General features: G+C 37.7%; 1 protein-coding gene across 2 annotated transcripts in view; it reads left to right on the plus strand.

Moving 5' to 3' along the window:
* LOC6576336 (chaoptin) overlaps positions 1-18,135 on the plus strand; it is a 64,787-nt gene that overhangs the window by 37,844 nt on the left and 8,808 nt on the right. For both annotated transcript variants that reach the window (XM_015165124.3, XM_002002291.4), the window contains exon 3: positions 11,021-11,165. In XM_015165124.3, the coding sequence (XP_015020610.1) occupies positions 11,021-11,165 (145 nt within the window). The remainder of the gene's footprint in view (positions 1-11,020; positions 11,166-18,135) is intronic.

Here is an 18,135-nt window from a genome sequence, read left to right on the forward strand (position 1 = left end):
TATGTGAGGAAAAGTAACATGCATTTCAGTTTCCCTAAAGCGGGACCATCACACAGTTAGATCTTATTGTTTCTGAGTTCTAAACTTCATAAATAAATATTAACATAGCATTTAATGTATGTGTTCACAATATATAATCTTGGGGAATAAAATCATTTGATTTGAAATTGATATGATATAAAATATAATTAAATATTATAAAATAATTGTTCAATAATGAATATAATAATAATAATAATAATTCAGTCAATTAATAAATTGTATGTGTCATCACTAATAATGACAATTGAAAGATGAATTGTCAGAGCAAGACAGCTATACCTGCTGCTGAATTCGGCTCTGGGTGTTGCTAAGTGGGAGCGAGATGGCTACTACTGCTCCACACAGAGGGTCGCTATGATTTCGATAACAACAAATATACAACCAGCGATGTGGATATTGACAGAAAATATGAGAAAAGGCAATTGCCAATTGGTCCAGTCTATCAGAAAGACAACTTAAAGCAAGACAGAGAGAGAGAGAGAGAGCTAATATACTCTCTTAATTCCATGCATAAGCAAATTAAATACCAGAAATTAATAAATTTAATATATATTGTAATATTCTTTTGTATTTTTGTGGATATGAACTGATTTTTTGTCCATAATTAATAATAACAAAAGACAAATATCTTCAAGTCTGGACAAAATGAGTTTCGTTGCATTTGGCTGAAATTCCAATCGAGATATTTGATTCGTTTTTATGCATTTTGAGAAGACGCTTTAAACCAATTTAATTGGAATTTCTGTGTGCATGAAATTCATGAAATTTGTATTCAAATAATAATGTTTTATTCAATATGAATTGACGCATTTGTTCAGAGAGTGGCCAAGCTGTGCCAGAGTCTGCCAAGCTCTGGTCTGCCCCCTGCTGTTGATTAGCTTGACTAACAAATCTTTTGCCCTCTAGGGGGCAAACGGGCGTTTCAGCAATTGCAATTACAATCTGCTCACTTATACATATATCTATGAAGATATATATTTAAATGTACGTATATGTATATGTATGCAGATATATATATTCAAACAAATGTCTCAGTTGAATGCAATTTATGTCTTGCATTGGAAGAAACTGCAGCAAATGCACAAAACTTTGTGCCAATTAGCAATTCTAATGTGAAAAAAACGAGTTGGAGTGGGTTGAAGCGAAGCGAGGCGAGGTGGGTTGCCAAAAAAAAAAAAACACTTTGCTTGACAGTCTGGCTAATTGCGTGCCACGCCCACAAAAGCCGCCGTCCAATGCCCACAGCTGGACATTGTGCTGTGGCTAGGTTTGCTTTTGGCCACAGCAACCACTGGCATGCCGGCCCTGGTCTGTCCCGGCTGTCCCGTCTGTCCACCATGTCCTGTCTTGTCTGCCCTGTCCTGGCTTTGGCCTGCCCTGGCTAGCACACATCAGACGTTGCATACTTTTCAGCGCACACAAATATGCAACGGCAACGGCTACAGCAACGAGCAGCAGCAGCAACAGCGGGGGACATTTGCAATGACGATGACAACGACTTGAAATTCATTAAAAATTCCAAAATTTGTGTTGCCAAAAATATGTGACAGCAGCAATAGCAACAGCAACAGCAGCAGCAGCAAACGGCAATGGCAGAACATTCGAATATGTCTTGCAAAAATAAAATACAAATTAAATAGAACTAAAGTTATTTGAATTGTGCAGAATATATAAAATACTCTGTCAGACATGTTAAATATGTTCTCAAAACTATATGTAGAGATAATATAAGCATTCATATACATATAGATACATACATATGTACATTTATCTATATAAATATATATTATATAGTTACTTTTTAGTTGCTCTGAGACTTGTCTAACTAGACTAGCTTTAAAGCTACAACTGTTTCAGTCTCCTTTGACTTATTTGACTAACTTTTAGCTAATACAGTAGAATCCAGTTATAACGACTCCTTATATAACGTCCGTACGGCTATTGCGACGGAAATTCTGGCCCCAGAAAAACGTATATGAGTAAACCTATACGGTTAAAGTGTCTTCCGGGTATACCGATGGGACCTTGAGCCTCGTTATAAGTGGACTCTACTTCATATGTATATTTAATATTTATCAAATATAGTATTAGTTATTATTACAATCTGTAACTGTGAAAGTCTGTGTAACTCTGTAAGATATGATTACTGACTAAGACATAATAAGCTCACTTTAATGTTAGTATAAATAAATATGTATATACATATATAATTACATAAGTATATTGTCAATTGAGAGCCTTCAAGAGCTGCAGATGTATAGACTGCTTATATAGATAATATCTATTATTTTATTATTGATATTAATATCATTATTATCTATTAGAAATTTGTATTAATACATCTAACAAAGTCAACCTATTAAACTAACTAAAATTGAAAATTGAAAATTAATTTTGCTTACATATATAAATACCTAAAGGGACGGCATACACTTTCACAAATATTAGGACAATTTTGTGTAATTGTGTTTAAAAGACAAGCTTCTATATTAAACACAGAGCCGAAGGCCATAGTAGCCAGTGCTGTTAAAATTAAGTTAGATCTTAATTTTTAATTATATCTAACTTTATAAAATAAATAAATAAATATTAAACACAAGTCAATGCAACTTAATGTATACTTCGATATAATAACATAAATAGTTTGCCAACTATTTACAGATTGTTGCTAAGATCATTAATTTACTCATAAATTTTCAGCAATATAATTTACAAACATTTGACAAAAGTAGAACAATTAATTTCAGCAAAATATTGCTGAGCGTAATTTTACCACAATAAGCTCTAAGCCCTCATGGCAAATGGGATGTATGCATATATAAATATCGACATGCCTCATAGCAACGATTGCCATGCGCTGTGGCATTATGAACCAACAACTGACAGACTCCTTCACAATCTGCCACCAACAACACGAAACATCAAATGTGAACTAAAATCTCTCAAAATTTGTGATGTTTTTAAGTCGCCAAGCCGCTTACGACAGAGAGCGACTTAAAGGCCTGGCCTCACCTAGCGCCAGTTGGCAGCGCAGGAGCTAATGAGTTAAGTCCTACAGTGAGTGTAGCAAAAAAAAAAAAAAAATAATAATAAAAAAAAAAAAAAAAAAAAAACAAAAACGCAACCATTTCAGCTTATTTCGTATTCAAAATATTTCGATAAAGCTGCCTTCAGGCCATCAATGGGAGCCAAAGCACGAAATATGTTTGCCAATATCTGGGCGCAAAATTTCAAGTGAACATTTTGGCATTGTGCTCGGCTCGTAAATGATATTTAAGTCACAAATGTGCAATTTAGATTTATTTTTAATGTTTTCTGGTCATTTTCACGCTTGGCCAGTGTTGCTGATGCGCCCCCAGGGCAGCTGCCACACACACACACACACACACACATATATATATATATATATATATATATATATACATGCTTACAGCAGCAGCAGCAGCATTCACTCTATATTCAATTCGACCACAATTTTCATGCCGAAACTATATCTTAACAGAGAGCAGGCCGAGCCTGGTCAGGCTAGGCAGGCAGGCAGGCAGCAAGGCTTATACAAGCTGCTGCACGTTTCCTGCTGCTGCTGACATCCTCCAGCTGCAGCATCGCAGGACACACAAAAGTACAAACACACACACACATACACACATAGTCGCTTCTTATGCTTGGCCGCCTTGGCTCAATGAATGCCTCGACCAAAACAATAACTTTTCAGCTGACGTAATCTTCATCAGCCCATACGTTCACATAGGTCAAAAGCTAAGAGGCAGTGGAGAGTGGGAAAGAGAGAGAGAGAGAGAGAGAGAGAGAGAGAGAGAGAGAGAGAGAGAGAGGGTGGGAATGAGAGAGCTCCATCCTTATGGGCAGCCTATGGAAATTGAAAGTGTTTTTGCTCTGGCTGCGATAGCATTCAGATCAAAGATAGTTTCACAACTATCCAAAGCGAGCAGAGACTTGATTTACGACTTCATTGCGAAACGATTTTTAAAAATTGCCTGAAAAACATACCAAAAACATTCCATTTAATTTCATTCCATATTCTGCTATTGAATGAATTCGAATCAAATATTTTCTGTTAACTTTTGAAAGAAATAATTCAATTATTTCATAGTGGCAAATAAAATTCTTTGTGAAGAATAATTTGTTTATTTTTATTTTAATCAAATTGTTTTAAAAATATACAAATGTTTTCTGACTTCTTCATCATAATTAGATATTTGCTCCAAATTATCATAGATGAAGAATTATTCCATCTGGATAAGTGACTAAGTGTGATGTTAAATTCTTGCCTTGTGCTTTTATATTAGACCAGACTCTGTTAAATTGTGTGACTTTAATAGACTCACGATTGAGTGAGTGAGTCTGTGTATTTTAACAGTGCCATAGACTCTGCTCTCAGACTCTGTTGTGAGACTCTGCTGTTAGACTCAGCTCCTCGAGGGACTGCTGTTGCTCACTATTAAAAGCCACTCAATCGTGGCTGTTGCTAGTGTCCGCTGTTAAATTGATCTGTTTTCTCCAGCTGTTGGTTACTTAGACATTTCTGTTAACTTCACAGTATCAAACTCTGCTTTTGGACTCTGTTTGTTACACTCTGCTATTATACTCTACAATCACGATTGAGTGTCTTTTAACAGTGTTATACTATTAGACGCCGCTGTTAGACTTTACTATTGGGCTATGCTGTTACTATTAATCAATCTTGCTATGCAAATAGCCTTAGCTGTTCACTTAACAGTATAAGACTCGGCTATCAGGCTCTGGTTTTGTACTTGAAGTGCTATTGATAGTTTTAGTAAGTGCATGGTACGCATTTTGGGGCGTGGCTAAGCCAAAAAATAAAAATAAGCCAATATCTGGTTTAGTCGTTTAATAGCAGTATGCGTGCATTGTGAAGCGACTGACTTCAACAGGTTTTAATAGCATTTAGCAGTTTTCTTTGAGGATTGTGTTTTAATTCAAAATTCCTTTCAACTGCATTTATTTATTGTTAAATTGTACATTTTTAGCTATCCAAAGTACAAGAAAAAAACAAAGCCTCAAGCTCTTTAAATGCATTATTATTAACCCTTTGACTGGCGACGAGTTTATTTTGATTTTGTTTTCATCTCACAATAAAAAAGGAAATCATTTTGTTGAAAGGAATTTGAATAAATTTACGCTTTGGGCATTTTTTGTAAACTATTTTCATTTTTATTTATTTAAATGCAATTTATTGAAACATATACAGTTTCTGGGCGGGCGACAAAACATATTTTGCAAACAGATTTTTCCCTTTTGATATTCGCTTAAATTGTTTTCATCAAAATTATTTGGCGGTATTTGTGTTACTGAGCAGAAATTACTGAAATTATCAGAGTTTATTTTTATTAATTTTATGCATGATTTGGCTTGGCTGCAAATAAATATGCATATTTTTATTATTATTATTTAACTAAGAAAAAGTAAGCACAAATTGCATAAATAATTTCATTTATCGCTGTGCAGTGGAGCCCAAAGCAAAAACTTAAAATAAATAAATAAAAATGGAAAAGCAAAACATATTTAAATATTAATTTGCAAGAGTTTCGTACAAAGCCACAAAACACTTTAACTGCGGTATATAAGCAGATATATGTATATACATATATTTCCCTTTAGCTCTGTCTTTTTTATTTTTTATTTATTTATTTATTTTATTTTTTTTTTTTTTTTTGGTTGTTTTCTGCTTGCTTTTGGCAAGTTGAATAAACACTTGGCAAGTGACGCAAACGAGTGGCCAGCACAAGGGGGGCTCAGGGTGGCTGTGGAAGGGGGCAGCAACGTTGGCGACGTTGGCAGCCAAAGTAAATAAATAAATATGCTCGCCATTTGTCAGAGAATTGACTTGAGGCCATAAAATACAAGCCAACATGCACGATGGACACAAACACAAACTGCCGCAGCAGCTAGAAGTTTATTAACGCCATATGTTGTGTGCGAGTGTGTGTGCAAGTGTATGTGTGTTATGTGTGTGTTGTCCACTCATAACAAGAGCAATGCTAGCAGCAACAACAACAGCTACAGCAACAGCTGTATAGCTTAGATATGCACACATTCTATAGACACACACACACACACTCACACACATACACACTCGCACACCCTCTCTGTACACTCGCCCCGCCCACCGAAGCTGCCATCCTGCATAGCCAATGCGTTTGTTGGCCACGTTGCCAGTTGGCCAGTGCGCGCGTGTCAACAGGGCGTATGATTAATATTGTATTAATATGCGATATGTAATTAAGATGTAAGTTGTTTGCATATATCGTCGTTTACTCTGCGTGTGTATTAGCCACACACACGCTCACACACACATACACACACACTCAGGCACACATTTCACAGTAATTCTGCAGTCTTAAAAGCAACGAACCGCATTTGAGCTGCGCAAATAAATAAATGATTATGAAATGCGTTTATGAATAAATTATTTTTTAATAACTGCATTTCTTACGGCCAGAGCGGCAGACTTGCTTCAAATATTTATAATCAAACTAAATTAATTTCAATTTCAAGTTTAGTCAAAGTCACAAGGAAAATGCAAAAAAAAAAAAAAAAAAAAAAACAAATTTGAAAACCAATATTCTACGCATTCCCTGCTGCTTTCATATATATGTATAGATAACCAGAACATATACATACACATGATTTGAGTTGATAGGATTCTCTAATAGAAATTTGCTAATAACAAAATACTTGCATAACTTTAAAGTTGTTCTAGTTAAACTTTGTTAATCAAATCTTCCGAGCAACTTGATGACATTTCTGGCCGTCTATTTGCCGAAGCACAAATGCTACATACAAACATGGAAATTCAGAGGATAGGAGGAAGAGGAAAATATGATATATGCTGAGTTTTCATACATAACCAAATTAAGCCTGCCTGCCAGCAGCCTGCGTTTCCTGAGGCTAGATCAGTCGGATTGTACCTGTATAAGCTGTAATCTGTATAAGCTCTACTTAGGGTAAAAAGATGCTCTGGCGTTTCCTAATAAAAATGAATTAAAAAAAAAAAATAAGCTGTAAGTCTCAGGCAAACACTGAGACACTGTTAAAAGGCTACCCCTGCCACTCAGTAGTGAGCTCTACTGCTAGAGTTCAGTGCTAAATTGATCATTTTGGCTGCGCTGTGAAGCCCTTCTGTTAGTCTGTTACACAATCATAATCTGCTAATTGACTTTGCTGTTAGCTTCACAGTATCAAACTCTGCTATTTGACTCTGATATCCGACTTCTCTGTTAGACTTTGCTCTTGAGCACTGTTATGCTATGCTGTTAGGCTCCACTGTTGAGCTCTGCTGTGAGACTCTGCTCTTAACATAACAGTATTTGACTGAGCTGTTTGCTATTAGACTCGCTGTTACTTTCTGCTATTACACTTTGCTATGGGACTCTGCTCTTAACATAACAATATCTGACTGTGCTGTTAGACTCTGCTATTACACTCTCCATTAGGTTCGCCTGTTCGGCTTTGCTGTCAACTACTAAGAAATACTTAATTATTTGCTAAGTAACTAAGTATTACTTAGTAAGTATTACCTACAGTTGCATTTTCTATGCACCACAAACTTGACTTGCTCTGCCACGCCTCCTTCTGTCAGATACACATAAGACCCATTAGAGCTTCAATTAACATTTTCAATCTGTTCAGACTATGACTAAATCGAATTGATTAAGCTGAAAACCAAATTCAATTAATAATTTCTATAGAAAGTTTCTACAGCTTATGTGTGTGCCATGGTAATAGCACATGGTAAAAAACTTGTTCGAGATTTTGCTGAACTAATTTCGATGCCTGGATGTAATTGTTCATTAATTGTTTAAGTGCAGTCGACTGTAAAGTTGAATTGCTGCTGAAATGCTCATGGCCAAATCAATGACAATCCCAGACAATCTGCAATTGCATTCGCATTTCACTTTGACTTTAGTGCACACACACGCAGAACGGCACACTCACATGCATACATATTCTCGCATGCATATTGTATATGTCAATCCATGTGTCTCTGTGTCTGTTTCTCTTATTTTGAAAGCTGTCAGACAGAGCCTGCTAACTAAAAATAAAACGAAAACCGAGACATGCGGCAGCAACAACAATATATCAAGCGGAACGAGCGTAACCGACTCTTTAATACCTGTTCAAGCTGGGAATGTGGGTGAGAATTGAAGGAAATTCTGATAACTGGCGTGGAATGAAATAATTATAAATCATCAAAATGATGTTCCATGATCAATCATTGGCTCGAATTGATCGTAGTTATTAAATTGTTTCGAATAGGCGTAAATCAGTATTTCCCAAAGAGTCTACAGTGGCATGATACAGATTCGGTGTACAGCTATAATATTCCATAAATCTATCTATCTGATATCTCATCCTCTCTTCTGAAATAATAATCTATGCTTTCTAATAAATCTATAATCTATACTGCCCGCACACTTCTCTCCAGCTACAATAGAGACACAGAAAGCCAATATACCCCAAAATCTCTTTCAATGTAAACGTGCATAAAAAAAAAAAACAGAGATTTCGCAACCAAAAACCAAAACGAAACCAAATGAAAGTGTACCAAAAATGTATACATACATATATAAAAATAGTAGTAGAAGAAAAAGAAGAAGAAGCAGAGACAGGGCCAGCGTCAGAACCGTAGCCGTAGCCGTAGCCGTATTCATGGCAATGACAATTCACGTAAAAAATTTTCAATTAAAAGCGAAAAGTGCATTTTCATGTTGCACGTCAGAGTTTTCTGGCCGCTGCATTTCGCTCGTTCCGCTCGGGTCTGGCCCATTCCACGCGTTCCACATGCCGCACTCGACTGACAACGGCAACGGTAACAACAACAACAAGAAAATGGTGTCTCTTTTTATTTTTGGCCATCGGGCGTAGCGCGCGAATGTTGGGGGCGTGGCGCGTCGCATTTGCCGCTTTACTTGAGCTAAGGCCAGGCCATAATTTAAGCTGACAGGCATGACACGGAAATTCCCTTTGGAGCCACATTTCATATAATCAGGCTAAAAACACATGGTCACCCGACGCCAGCAGAGGCGTCGTGGAGTGGGCGTGGTCGTGCGCTTAGGCCGGCCGCGCACTCGAAGGACCTTGTCGCTATTGTTAATTAACACATGCTCAGCGAATCGCAAATTAATTGCGACACTCGCCGATTGCCCCTCGCCCACGCGCCAGCGCACCAACTCACCGATTGCCCCTCGCCGACTCACGCGTGGCGCCTCGCCATTGTGGCGCCCATTAAAACTATGTAGCAGGTGCTTGGCCTTTTGACCCGCAGCTTGTTTATCCAGTTACGGATTACACGCCAATTTAGATGGCCCAACAATGAGCGAGGGAGTGGTGCGGGGGGAGGGTGGCAAGTGGGTGGGAGAGGGCACACAAATGGGGCTCGAATTCAAATTAGCCAGTGAGTAAAAAAACTCTCAATTGAAATTAATGAAATTTATTCTCCTATATCAGCTGACACGGCATGATTTGACAGGATATTTGAGCAGTTGCATTAGTGAATTATGTTTTATATGTGATATATATTTTTCATTTTCTATCTACTGTAGATAAGGAGGAATTTTCTTCAATTAATCATTGTTTAGTTCGATTAAGCATTCACCTCTAACTTGACTATTTATAGATCTCCACATAGAGCTTATCTATCTTGTTTGTGTTGTGTACTTAAGCAAATGCAAGTTAAAGTTCTTAAAATATTTTCCGTTACATTTTTCAACATTTCTTAAAAAACTCTATTAAATCGAAATTTTCAGATCCGTAGCTTTTGTTTGTCTGACTTTTTTATATTACAACCTTAATTTCATTCAAATCGGTGTGTTCGTTAATGAGATATCATAAAAAAAAAAAAAAAAAAAAAAAAACTCAGACCTATTCAAGTGAGTGGCACATTATTTAACTGTCCCTCTCCTCGCTAAAAACCCTCGTCTCTGAAAACCCTTTTTTATGTTCTCTGCTCTCACTGTATTCAGTATTCCCTCGCATATTTGCTCTTGGTCAAAATTATCTTAGCTATTTGGCTCTTAATGTTATATAAATTTTGTGCAGTTCTTTGCTTTGCCTGCAGCTTCCTCCTGCTGCTGTTACTGTTCTCTAGTCCTCCTGCTCCTCCTGCTGCAACTGCTGCTGATACTCTTGCTCCTGGTGCTGCTGCTGCTGCTGCTGCTGCTGCCGCTACTGCTCCTGCTGCTGCTGCTGCCACTACGGCTCCTGCTGCTGCTGCTGCGGCTGCTCTCTAGTCTTCCTGCTCCGGCTCTAGCTTCTTCTTCTGCTTCTCTGTCTTCTTCTTCGTCATTTTCTGCGTCATCCTGTTGTTGCTGTTGGGCAATCAAGTCAAGCGTTTGCAGCGTGCTGTTTGTTTTGCCAACGATGTCACTCTTCCAATATATCTAAAGTGCCTTTTAAATTGCTTTGGTCGTTGTCCTATTATGGCGGGTGGTTGCTGGGAAAGGAAAAAGCGCATAAAAATCAAAGTGCTGCCCAAACCAGTCCAGCAGGCAATTCCCTCTATGTCTCTCTCTCTCTCTCTCTCTTTCGCTCTTTCCCCTTCTGATTCTAGTCTATTGTGTGGGCCAATGGCTCGCTGATGACCCATTTGCTTTAACGCGCCTGCTATCAAACTGCCAAAACAAAAGCCATCATCGTTAGCCCCAGTCCTCTGCTGGAGGTGGGGGCTGTAGGCCAGTCGAGGCGAGATGAGGCCGGAGCGTGGCTCGAACTGTTCCCTCGGGTTATGGGAAACGCTTCAAATGCCGTTTAAAATCAATTTGAATGATGAACTGGTGGCGGCCAATGCTGGCAGGCAGCATCACTTTGACTTGGTCGCCGATGCCACATCAATATATTCGACACACACACAGACACACACACACACATGCATATGTCACTCTACCCCTGACTCACTCACACTCACTCACACTCTTTTTCACTCTTATCTCTCTTGCAGAATTCATACACAGCAGCGTGCGATATATCGAAATGTCGAACACGCATCTGCAGAGCGTCGACGATGAAACGTTTCAGGGCCTGCGGCTGAAGACGCTGAAGCTAATCGACAACGAGCTGCAGGACATATCGGAGCGCAGTTTCAGGTGAGTGTGAAGGTCGGCACGATGTGTATGGGCAGAGCAGGCGGTGTGCCGTTGCGGCCAGTGGCTAGGGTAGGGAGGCGTGGCATTGCATTGGAGTTAGGGCTACGTGTGCTGGCATTTGCGATTAGGTCTCTTCGCATAAGTGCTGAGCCATGATGATGCACTCTGGCTCATAAACACACACACTCACTCACACACACATATGCACATATGTATTTCATTTATTCTGATGATGCGACAGTTTTGCCAGGCCTATTTATATGGCCGCTGTGCGGCAGTTTTTCACGTTTGTTTTTTCTTTTCTCTTTGGCATTTTTGTGTGTGTTTATGTGTTTGTAGTGCGCGCACACACACACATACGCACACACACGCATATATTTACAACATATAACTGCAAGCTGTAAAAAAGGCGTAAAATTAAGTTTAACGAACGACTAGCAGGAGCCGGTGGCTGACGGGGTAAGTGAGGTAACTGCGAGAGACAAAGGGGCGATGGGACAGGGGCAGGAGTGCGAGGAGAAAGCACAGAGGGGAGAGAATTTGGTTATGCTGCGTTTTCACTGTTTGGGAGTGTTTCATGGGGCACTCAGGCTGAAAATGCAGGCAGGAAATGCAAACTCGCATGGTGAACACTGTAAAATACACACACACACACACACATATTCAGACACACGGCTGGGCAAAAGAAAAACTTTCAAGCGCTATTTGTTTGAGTGTAAATAATCACAAAAAAAAAAAGAAGAAGAACACAGCAGCAGCAAAGCGAGTTAAACACAACAAACAAAAAAAAAAAAAAAAAAAAAAAAAAAAACAAATTTACAGTTAAACGACATTTTAATACCCTAGCGACAAAAAAAAAAAAGAAACAACAATGCACATTTAGTGGACAATTATAAATATCTGTTATGAAAACTCAGAGAAAACAGTTTTATTTAACTTTTGAATTGCATTGAATGAAAAGGTAAGCAAACGAATATATATGAAGATTCTATGTGGATCAGCAACTACTCTCTCTTTTTAGTAACCGATCCATAATACGTATGTATAGGATAGATAATATATGATGCATGTGATAAAGTGTATATTATCCTCCCTTTTAACATTTCTCTATATAGGTCACTCGCTCGCTCTATCATATGTATATTTTATCTATCCAATACGTATATAATCAGCCATTATATAGAGAGAGGGAGAGATTTAGAGATCAAATTAAAAGAGGGAATACGAGGAGAACTACAGAAGCAATGATAGAGAGACACAGAGAGAGAGAGAGAAAGAGAGAGAGAGAGACGGACAGAGAAAGAGAAAGAGAGAGCGAGAGAAGAAGGAAAAGATAAAGATAACAATATAAATTATTATTATTCCATATAGAAAAGAAGCTAAAAGAATAAGAGGCAAAGTTGAAGTAAATGTAAAATAATATGCAAAGATAATATATACGAGTAATAGTTGTTAATCTTATAAAATATAAGTAAAATACAATATATATATAGTGTATACGGTGTATGCAAATCAACAAAAAGGAAACTTTACAAATACTACAAGTAAATAAAAGAATGGATAGTTTATTATACTAAAATTATTCGTTCTTTTATACTAAAATTACTACTGACACCTCTTATTCTACAGACAGAATAGCAAAGCAGAGGAGATACTCTAAATTATGCAGTAAAAAGTGAAAAAAAAAAAAAAAAAGAATAAAAAATAAAAAATAAAGAAAGAGATGCTAACAAGAGAGATGGAAATATTTGACGTTAGTTTTTTGCTGATAAGCATTCAGCTGGTTCGGCTATGCCGCAATTATGTGTTGCTCGCCAGCTCAAATACCCTGCAGGAGGAGTACAGGAGAGCGGCAAACGGACTCGAAATATGCATGGAGAGTGTTGTACGGACGGACGGATGGACGAACGGACGGACGGACGGCGTACAACAAGCACATATTTCGTCAGCTTTTTTATGGTCCCACACAACACATCACATCAAACACTGTATGCCTGTCTCTTTCGCTCCTCTCTCCCACTCTCGCTCTCTCGTGCGCTTTTGTGTGCTCTTTCTCTTTTTACCACTCGACCGCATTTGGCAGTTGTTGGGTTTTCCTTTTGGGCGGCATGAAATGAAACGCGAAAATTTTTTAACGAGCACAAAGAACTCAAACCAAACCAGACACGCCCCCTGCTTCACGCCCCGCATGGCCCCTCATTGCACGACCACCGCAAAACCCCTCCCCCCTCACACACACACACACACATTTGGTAAAGTTAAATGGACGTGCGTTAACAGTTTGCACAGTTTTTAAGGCCCCCACTTTAGCCCCTCTCCCTGCCCCTACCACGCCTACCCACCCTCCTCTGCTCTACCACAACATGCAAAAGTAAACAGATAATGTGCATAAAAGGGTAATAGCTGGAGCTCAAAGGGGATTGAGGGAGGGGCAGGGGCTGGTCGGGCAAATAGACAGACGAGTCGCTCGTCAACAGGCCACATCTCAACTTAAATCAAACTAATTAATGTGCACAAACCTGACAAAAATGTGGCTAAAATTACGCCAAGCATCCAATTCCACACCTACTCTTTAGCTCTGTTCCTCCCTCTATCACCCTCTCTTTCACACATGCTCATTTGCAGTGTCTTGCGTCGCATGTTACTCGAAAAGTTAGCTCAGCAGTTGTAAAACCACAATTTGAAATACTCTGAAAGGCATCTACGGATGGATGCGGGCAACATGAGCAGCTGAATAAGCAGAGAAAAACTATATATAGAGAGTCTAAATAAAGAAAATAAAGAGAAATCATGAATATATAATTTTGTTATTGTTATGCATAAAAAATGAATAAATAAATTATGTTTAATATGTCACTGAATATCGAAAAGAAAAATATTTCAGTTTTTCAAAAATCTCTATTCTTTTCAAATTTTTATGCAATTTGTATTTTATGATGGATCATATAAGCTGTGAGCTACTGTGTAATTTAAAGAAGAAAGAATAGTTCTATTTTAATTTTTCCATGGTTTTCATGTTACTGTGGTTCCAAGAAACTCTTGTATATAATTCTGAAGCCCTTGCATGGCATACTTTACTTTCACATTCAGAAAAATGTTTTAAGAAATTCTCGAATCATATTCAACGCCTTTCCATACCTTCACATTCGGAAACGGCTTAAAGAATCCCTCGTATCATGCGATGCGATTACCCTAACACATTTAGCAAAATGTTTCAGCAAAGCCTCGTATTATTGCTTACCATCCAGTTTCAAGAAAATCTCATATAAACATATTTACATACATAAATATGTATGTACTGTATCCCTGCCTTTATCACTTATATTTCGTATTTTGTTAATATAGAAATCGAGGTTAATAATAATCTGAAGAATGCAGATTTCCTCATGTTCGCTATCAATTACAATTTATAATATATGTAATAATATAATAATATAATATAATATATATGATGCAGAAATTATAATATGGTAATTGATTTCTTGCTCTGATATCAGTTGTACAATAAATATGTATTATATTATATAATACATATATATATTTATATCTCATTGACCCGTATATTTACTGGACACATATTCGTTACTATGCAGCCACAGCTGGCTTATCGGGAATTACTCGAGAAGAAGTTGGATGCTTGCTGAGTTCAGTTGGATTTGGATCGTGCTGCCTGTCACTTCATCGACTGTTCAAACATGTTACGGCATGCGTGGCTCTGGGCATTGCTGTCGCTGATAACGGTCAGAGGGGCGGACGTTGATAACATTCCCAAGTTTTTGGATAAATGTAGAAATAGCTGTCAGTGCTGGTTCCGGAACGGAACTTCCCTGGAATTGCTTAGCTCAGCGAATTGCTTGAACTTCTGTGCGGATGATCATACGAAGCCTTGCTTCGATTGGGTCAAGTGTATTACGAAAGGCGACAACTGTCAAGTATTTTGCAGCTCATTAGCGTATAACTGTATATCGCGGGATGATGTCGTCAGGGAAGCCAATGGATCGAACAATCTCAAATGGCTGGCCTATATTGGCTATGGTCTGCTTGGGTCTCTGTGTGTCTTAGCCATAATTATTCTTATTGTGAAGAGAAAGAAATTCTTTTAAGCACAATCAATTTATTTATTAATAGACTTAAGCCACGAAAGCTAAAAATAAGTGAAACCGATAATTTAGCTGTTAACAGCGTACAATTAAAAATAATACAAAAGTAAATAAATGTGTTCCACTGTAAAATGTGCGTATACGTGCGTGCAAGGCACGGCTCACAGAGCTGGCAACAAGTGTTTATCCACTGAGTACATTTTTCTGTGGAGTATATAAGAGATAGCTCAGCTATTTTACCGATCCCATTTTCTATGTTCAGACTGCAGAATGCGCAGTGCGCTTGTGTGTGCACGTGAGTGAGATAGCTGCACAGCTGAGAGCTCAGCACAAGGTCGCGTTTCACGTATGTGCTGAAGTAGAGCAACGAATGTCTGGAGTATGTAAGTATGGGTGAGTCGGCTGCTAGGCATGCTTCACTCGCAGAACCATTGCTGCAAAGAGACAGCTCAGCTGTCAACAAACGTCATTATCGCTCTGCAATTGATCTCATTTCATATGTTTCTGCAAGAGTATAGAGCAAGAGCAAGGAATCTAGACAATATGAGAGTGCGAGTGGATCGACGTTAAGCTTGAGAGCAAGGGAAATAACTGTTATCTGTGCTCGCCATTGTTGCTCTTACTTTGGTTCTGCTACAGGAGCACAATTATTATGGGCAATTCTTTAGTGGCGAATGTGACATTCGTACGTTTTTGAGTAAAAAAAAAAAAAAAAAGGAAATGCCAAAACATTTTTTTATTTTGACGAACAGTGAATCCTTTAGCTCTGGATTAGCTCTATAGTTGGTTCTAAATCTGATTTTAGGCAAAGGTTAGTTTTCAAGATAATCACAAAAAACCATGAGGTTCGCAGGCTAGAAAAAACGTAAGTCGCTTTTTAAATTAACAGTTCAACCTGAGATTTTAGCGAAACGTTAAGTGACAATTTATTATGAATAATTTTAAATTATTAGAAATTCACACATCTTTACAATGTTTTTTATTTGATTGAAAAATATTGAGTAGTTTTTTTTATTTTTTAGTTTTAATCAGGGTCGAAGGTTTGGCTGCGGTTGACCTTTCTGGAGAAATGCCCATATGTATAATGTGAGCGCGAATGGCTCGCATGCAATGCATGGATAACAGAGTTGGCAGCAAGTATTTCTACACTATGCATCCATTGATTTTAAGAGAGCGGGAGAGGAGTTACATTTCGGCAGCAAGAATTATCGCCTTTTCTTCTTATCACGTTTGAAATGTTTGTTCAAGAGTAAAGTAAGAAATTTGGATTTCATACATACATGTATGTACATACATATGTTAGTATGAGTGGGTCGTCGTTAGGTATGCTTCACAGCTCCCATAGTAATCAATTGACTACAAAGCCGTAAAGAGTATGGAAGGCAAGTCAGCTGCTTGCAGTGCCTATTAGTGCTCATGCATTTGACCTCGTTACATCTCATTATGCAAGCAGAGAGCACAAACTATGGATATATGTACATACATTCGTATATATGTACGTACATATGTTAGTGTGAGTAGGTCGGCTGCTTAATGTAAGGGTATGAGTATTAACTCAGTTAATTATAGTCACCTTAATCGGTTATGCTTTTGATCCCGTTTCATATGCTTGTGCTAAAAGAGCGCAAAGAATGCAAATATCATGTGTGTACAAGAGCGACCCTTACTGCTTCGAGAGCAAGATATTTAAGAAGAATATTTACTTTTCGGCAGCTAGCATTATGCGTCTTGCTTTTGATCTCATCTCATATGTATCTTCAAGAGCAGAGAAAGAAATGGGGATAATGGGGAATGGATCAGCTGCTTTTGAACCCAAATTTGAAAAAAAAATCTGCTTGGAGCTGTCGCCCCTCGAGGGTGTGCTAGGAAATTTTGATTTTAATTGTATATAAACAGAAATCGGGCAGCGCTTGCAGGTTGGCCGTTGACTTTTTGCATTTAAAATAAGCTTTGAAGATAAATAAACAGGATTATATATTTATTTGTATATTTTATTGTTTGATTTTATTGATTGAACATGTTTATAAACGATTTACGGCAAATACCAAGCAAATTTATAGTTAAAGATATAAGCAATAAAATATACATATACGCATGCATGTACATACAAATATACAAATAGACATGTATTTGATGAATACAAAATTTAGCATCGTTTTTGTCTGAAGATATAAACAGTTTATTATATTAAAATTAGCTCTTTTTACCGTTTTAAGTTTTAACTATACTATTACAAAATGTACAATTCATTCTTAATATATTAATAATAAATAGTTTAAGAAATCAATGATATATTTCATAACCCCTCTCAAATATCGTGATATCGCCTGCTTAAAGAGCTTCACTGAATAAATTATGAAATCACCAAGTAAGAAGTTTAGTCGGTTTCTTAGCCATCTGCTAATGATCCCAATGAAAGTATATTTGCCTAATCGTTAGATCGGAAAGCCTTTAGCCAGCTTACGTCCAATTTTTGTTTGTATTGCATGCATGATTAATTTTTTACACGCAGGTTAGCGAGTGTGTGCGATGGTGTACGTGAGTGTGTGAGTGTGCGTGTGTTATTTTACTGCTTGTGTCGCGTGTCGCTCGCTAGTGTGTCAAATGTGAACATAGCTTTGTTTTTTGCATGTATACAAATACATATACGTACATAACTTATACGTAAGTATGTATGCATGTGGGTTGCCACAGTCTTCGGTTATCTATAAATATGTGGAAAGGATATGGTGTTTGATATTAGATACAATGAATTCCAAGTATTTCGTCCTTTGAAGATTGTAATAAATAAGGAAAACCTAAGCGAGGTTAGTTCAAAGACATAGCGGAGATGTATAAAAAATATGCATACAAATATTATCTCGAATATA

The sequence above is a fragment of the Drosophila mojavensis genome, unplaced genomic scaffold (genome assembly GCF_018153725.1).
Source record: "Drosophila mojavensis isolate 15081-1352.22 unplaced genomic scaffold, ASM1815372v1 contig_36, whole genome shotgun sequence".
NCBI lineage: Eukaryota > Metazoa > Arthropoda > Insecta > Diptera > Drosophilidae > Drosophila > Drosophila mojavensis.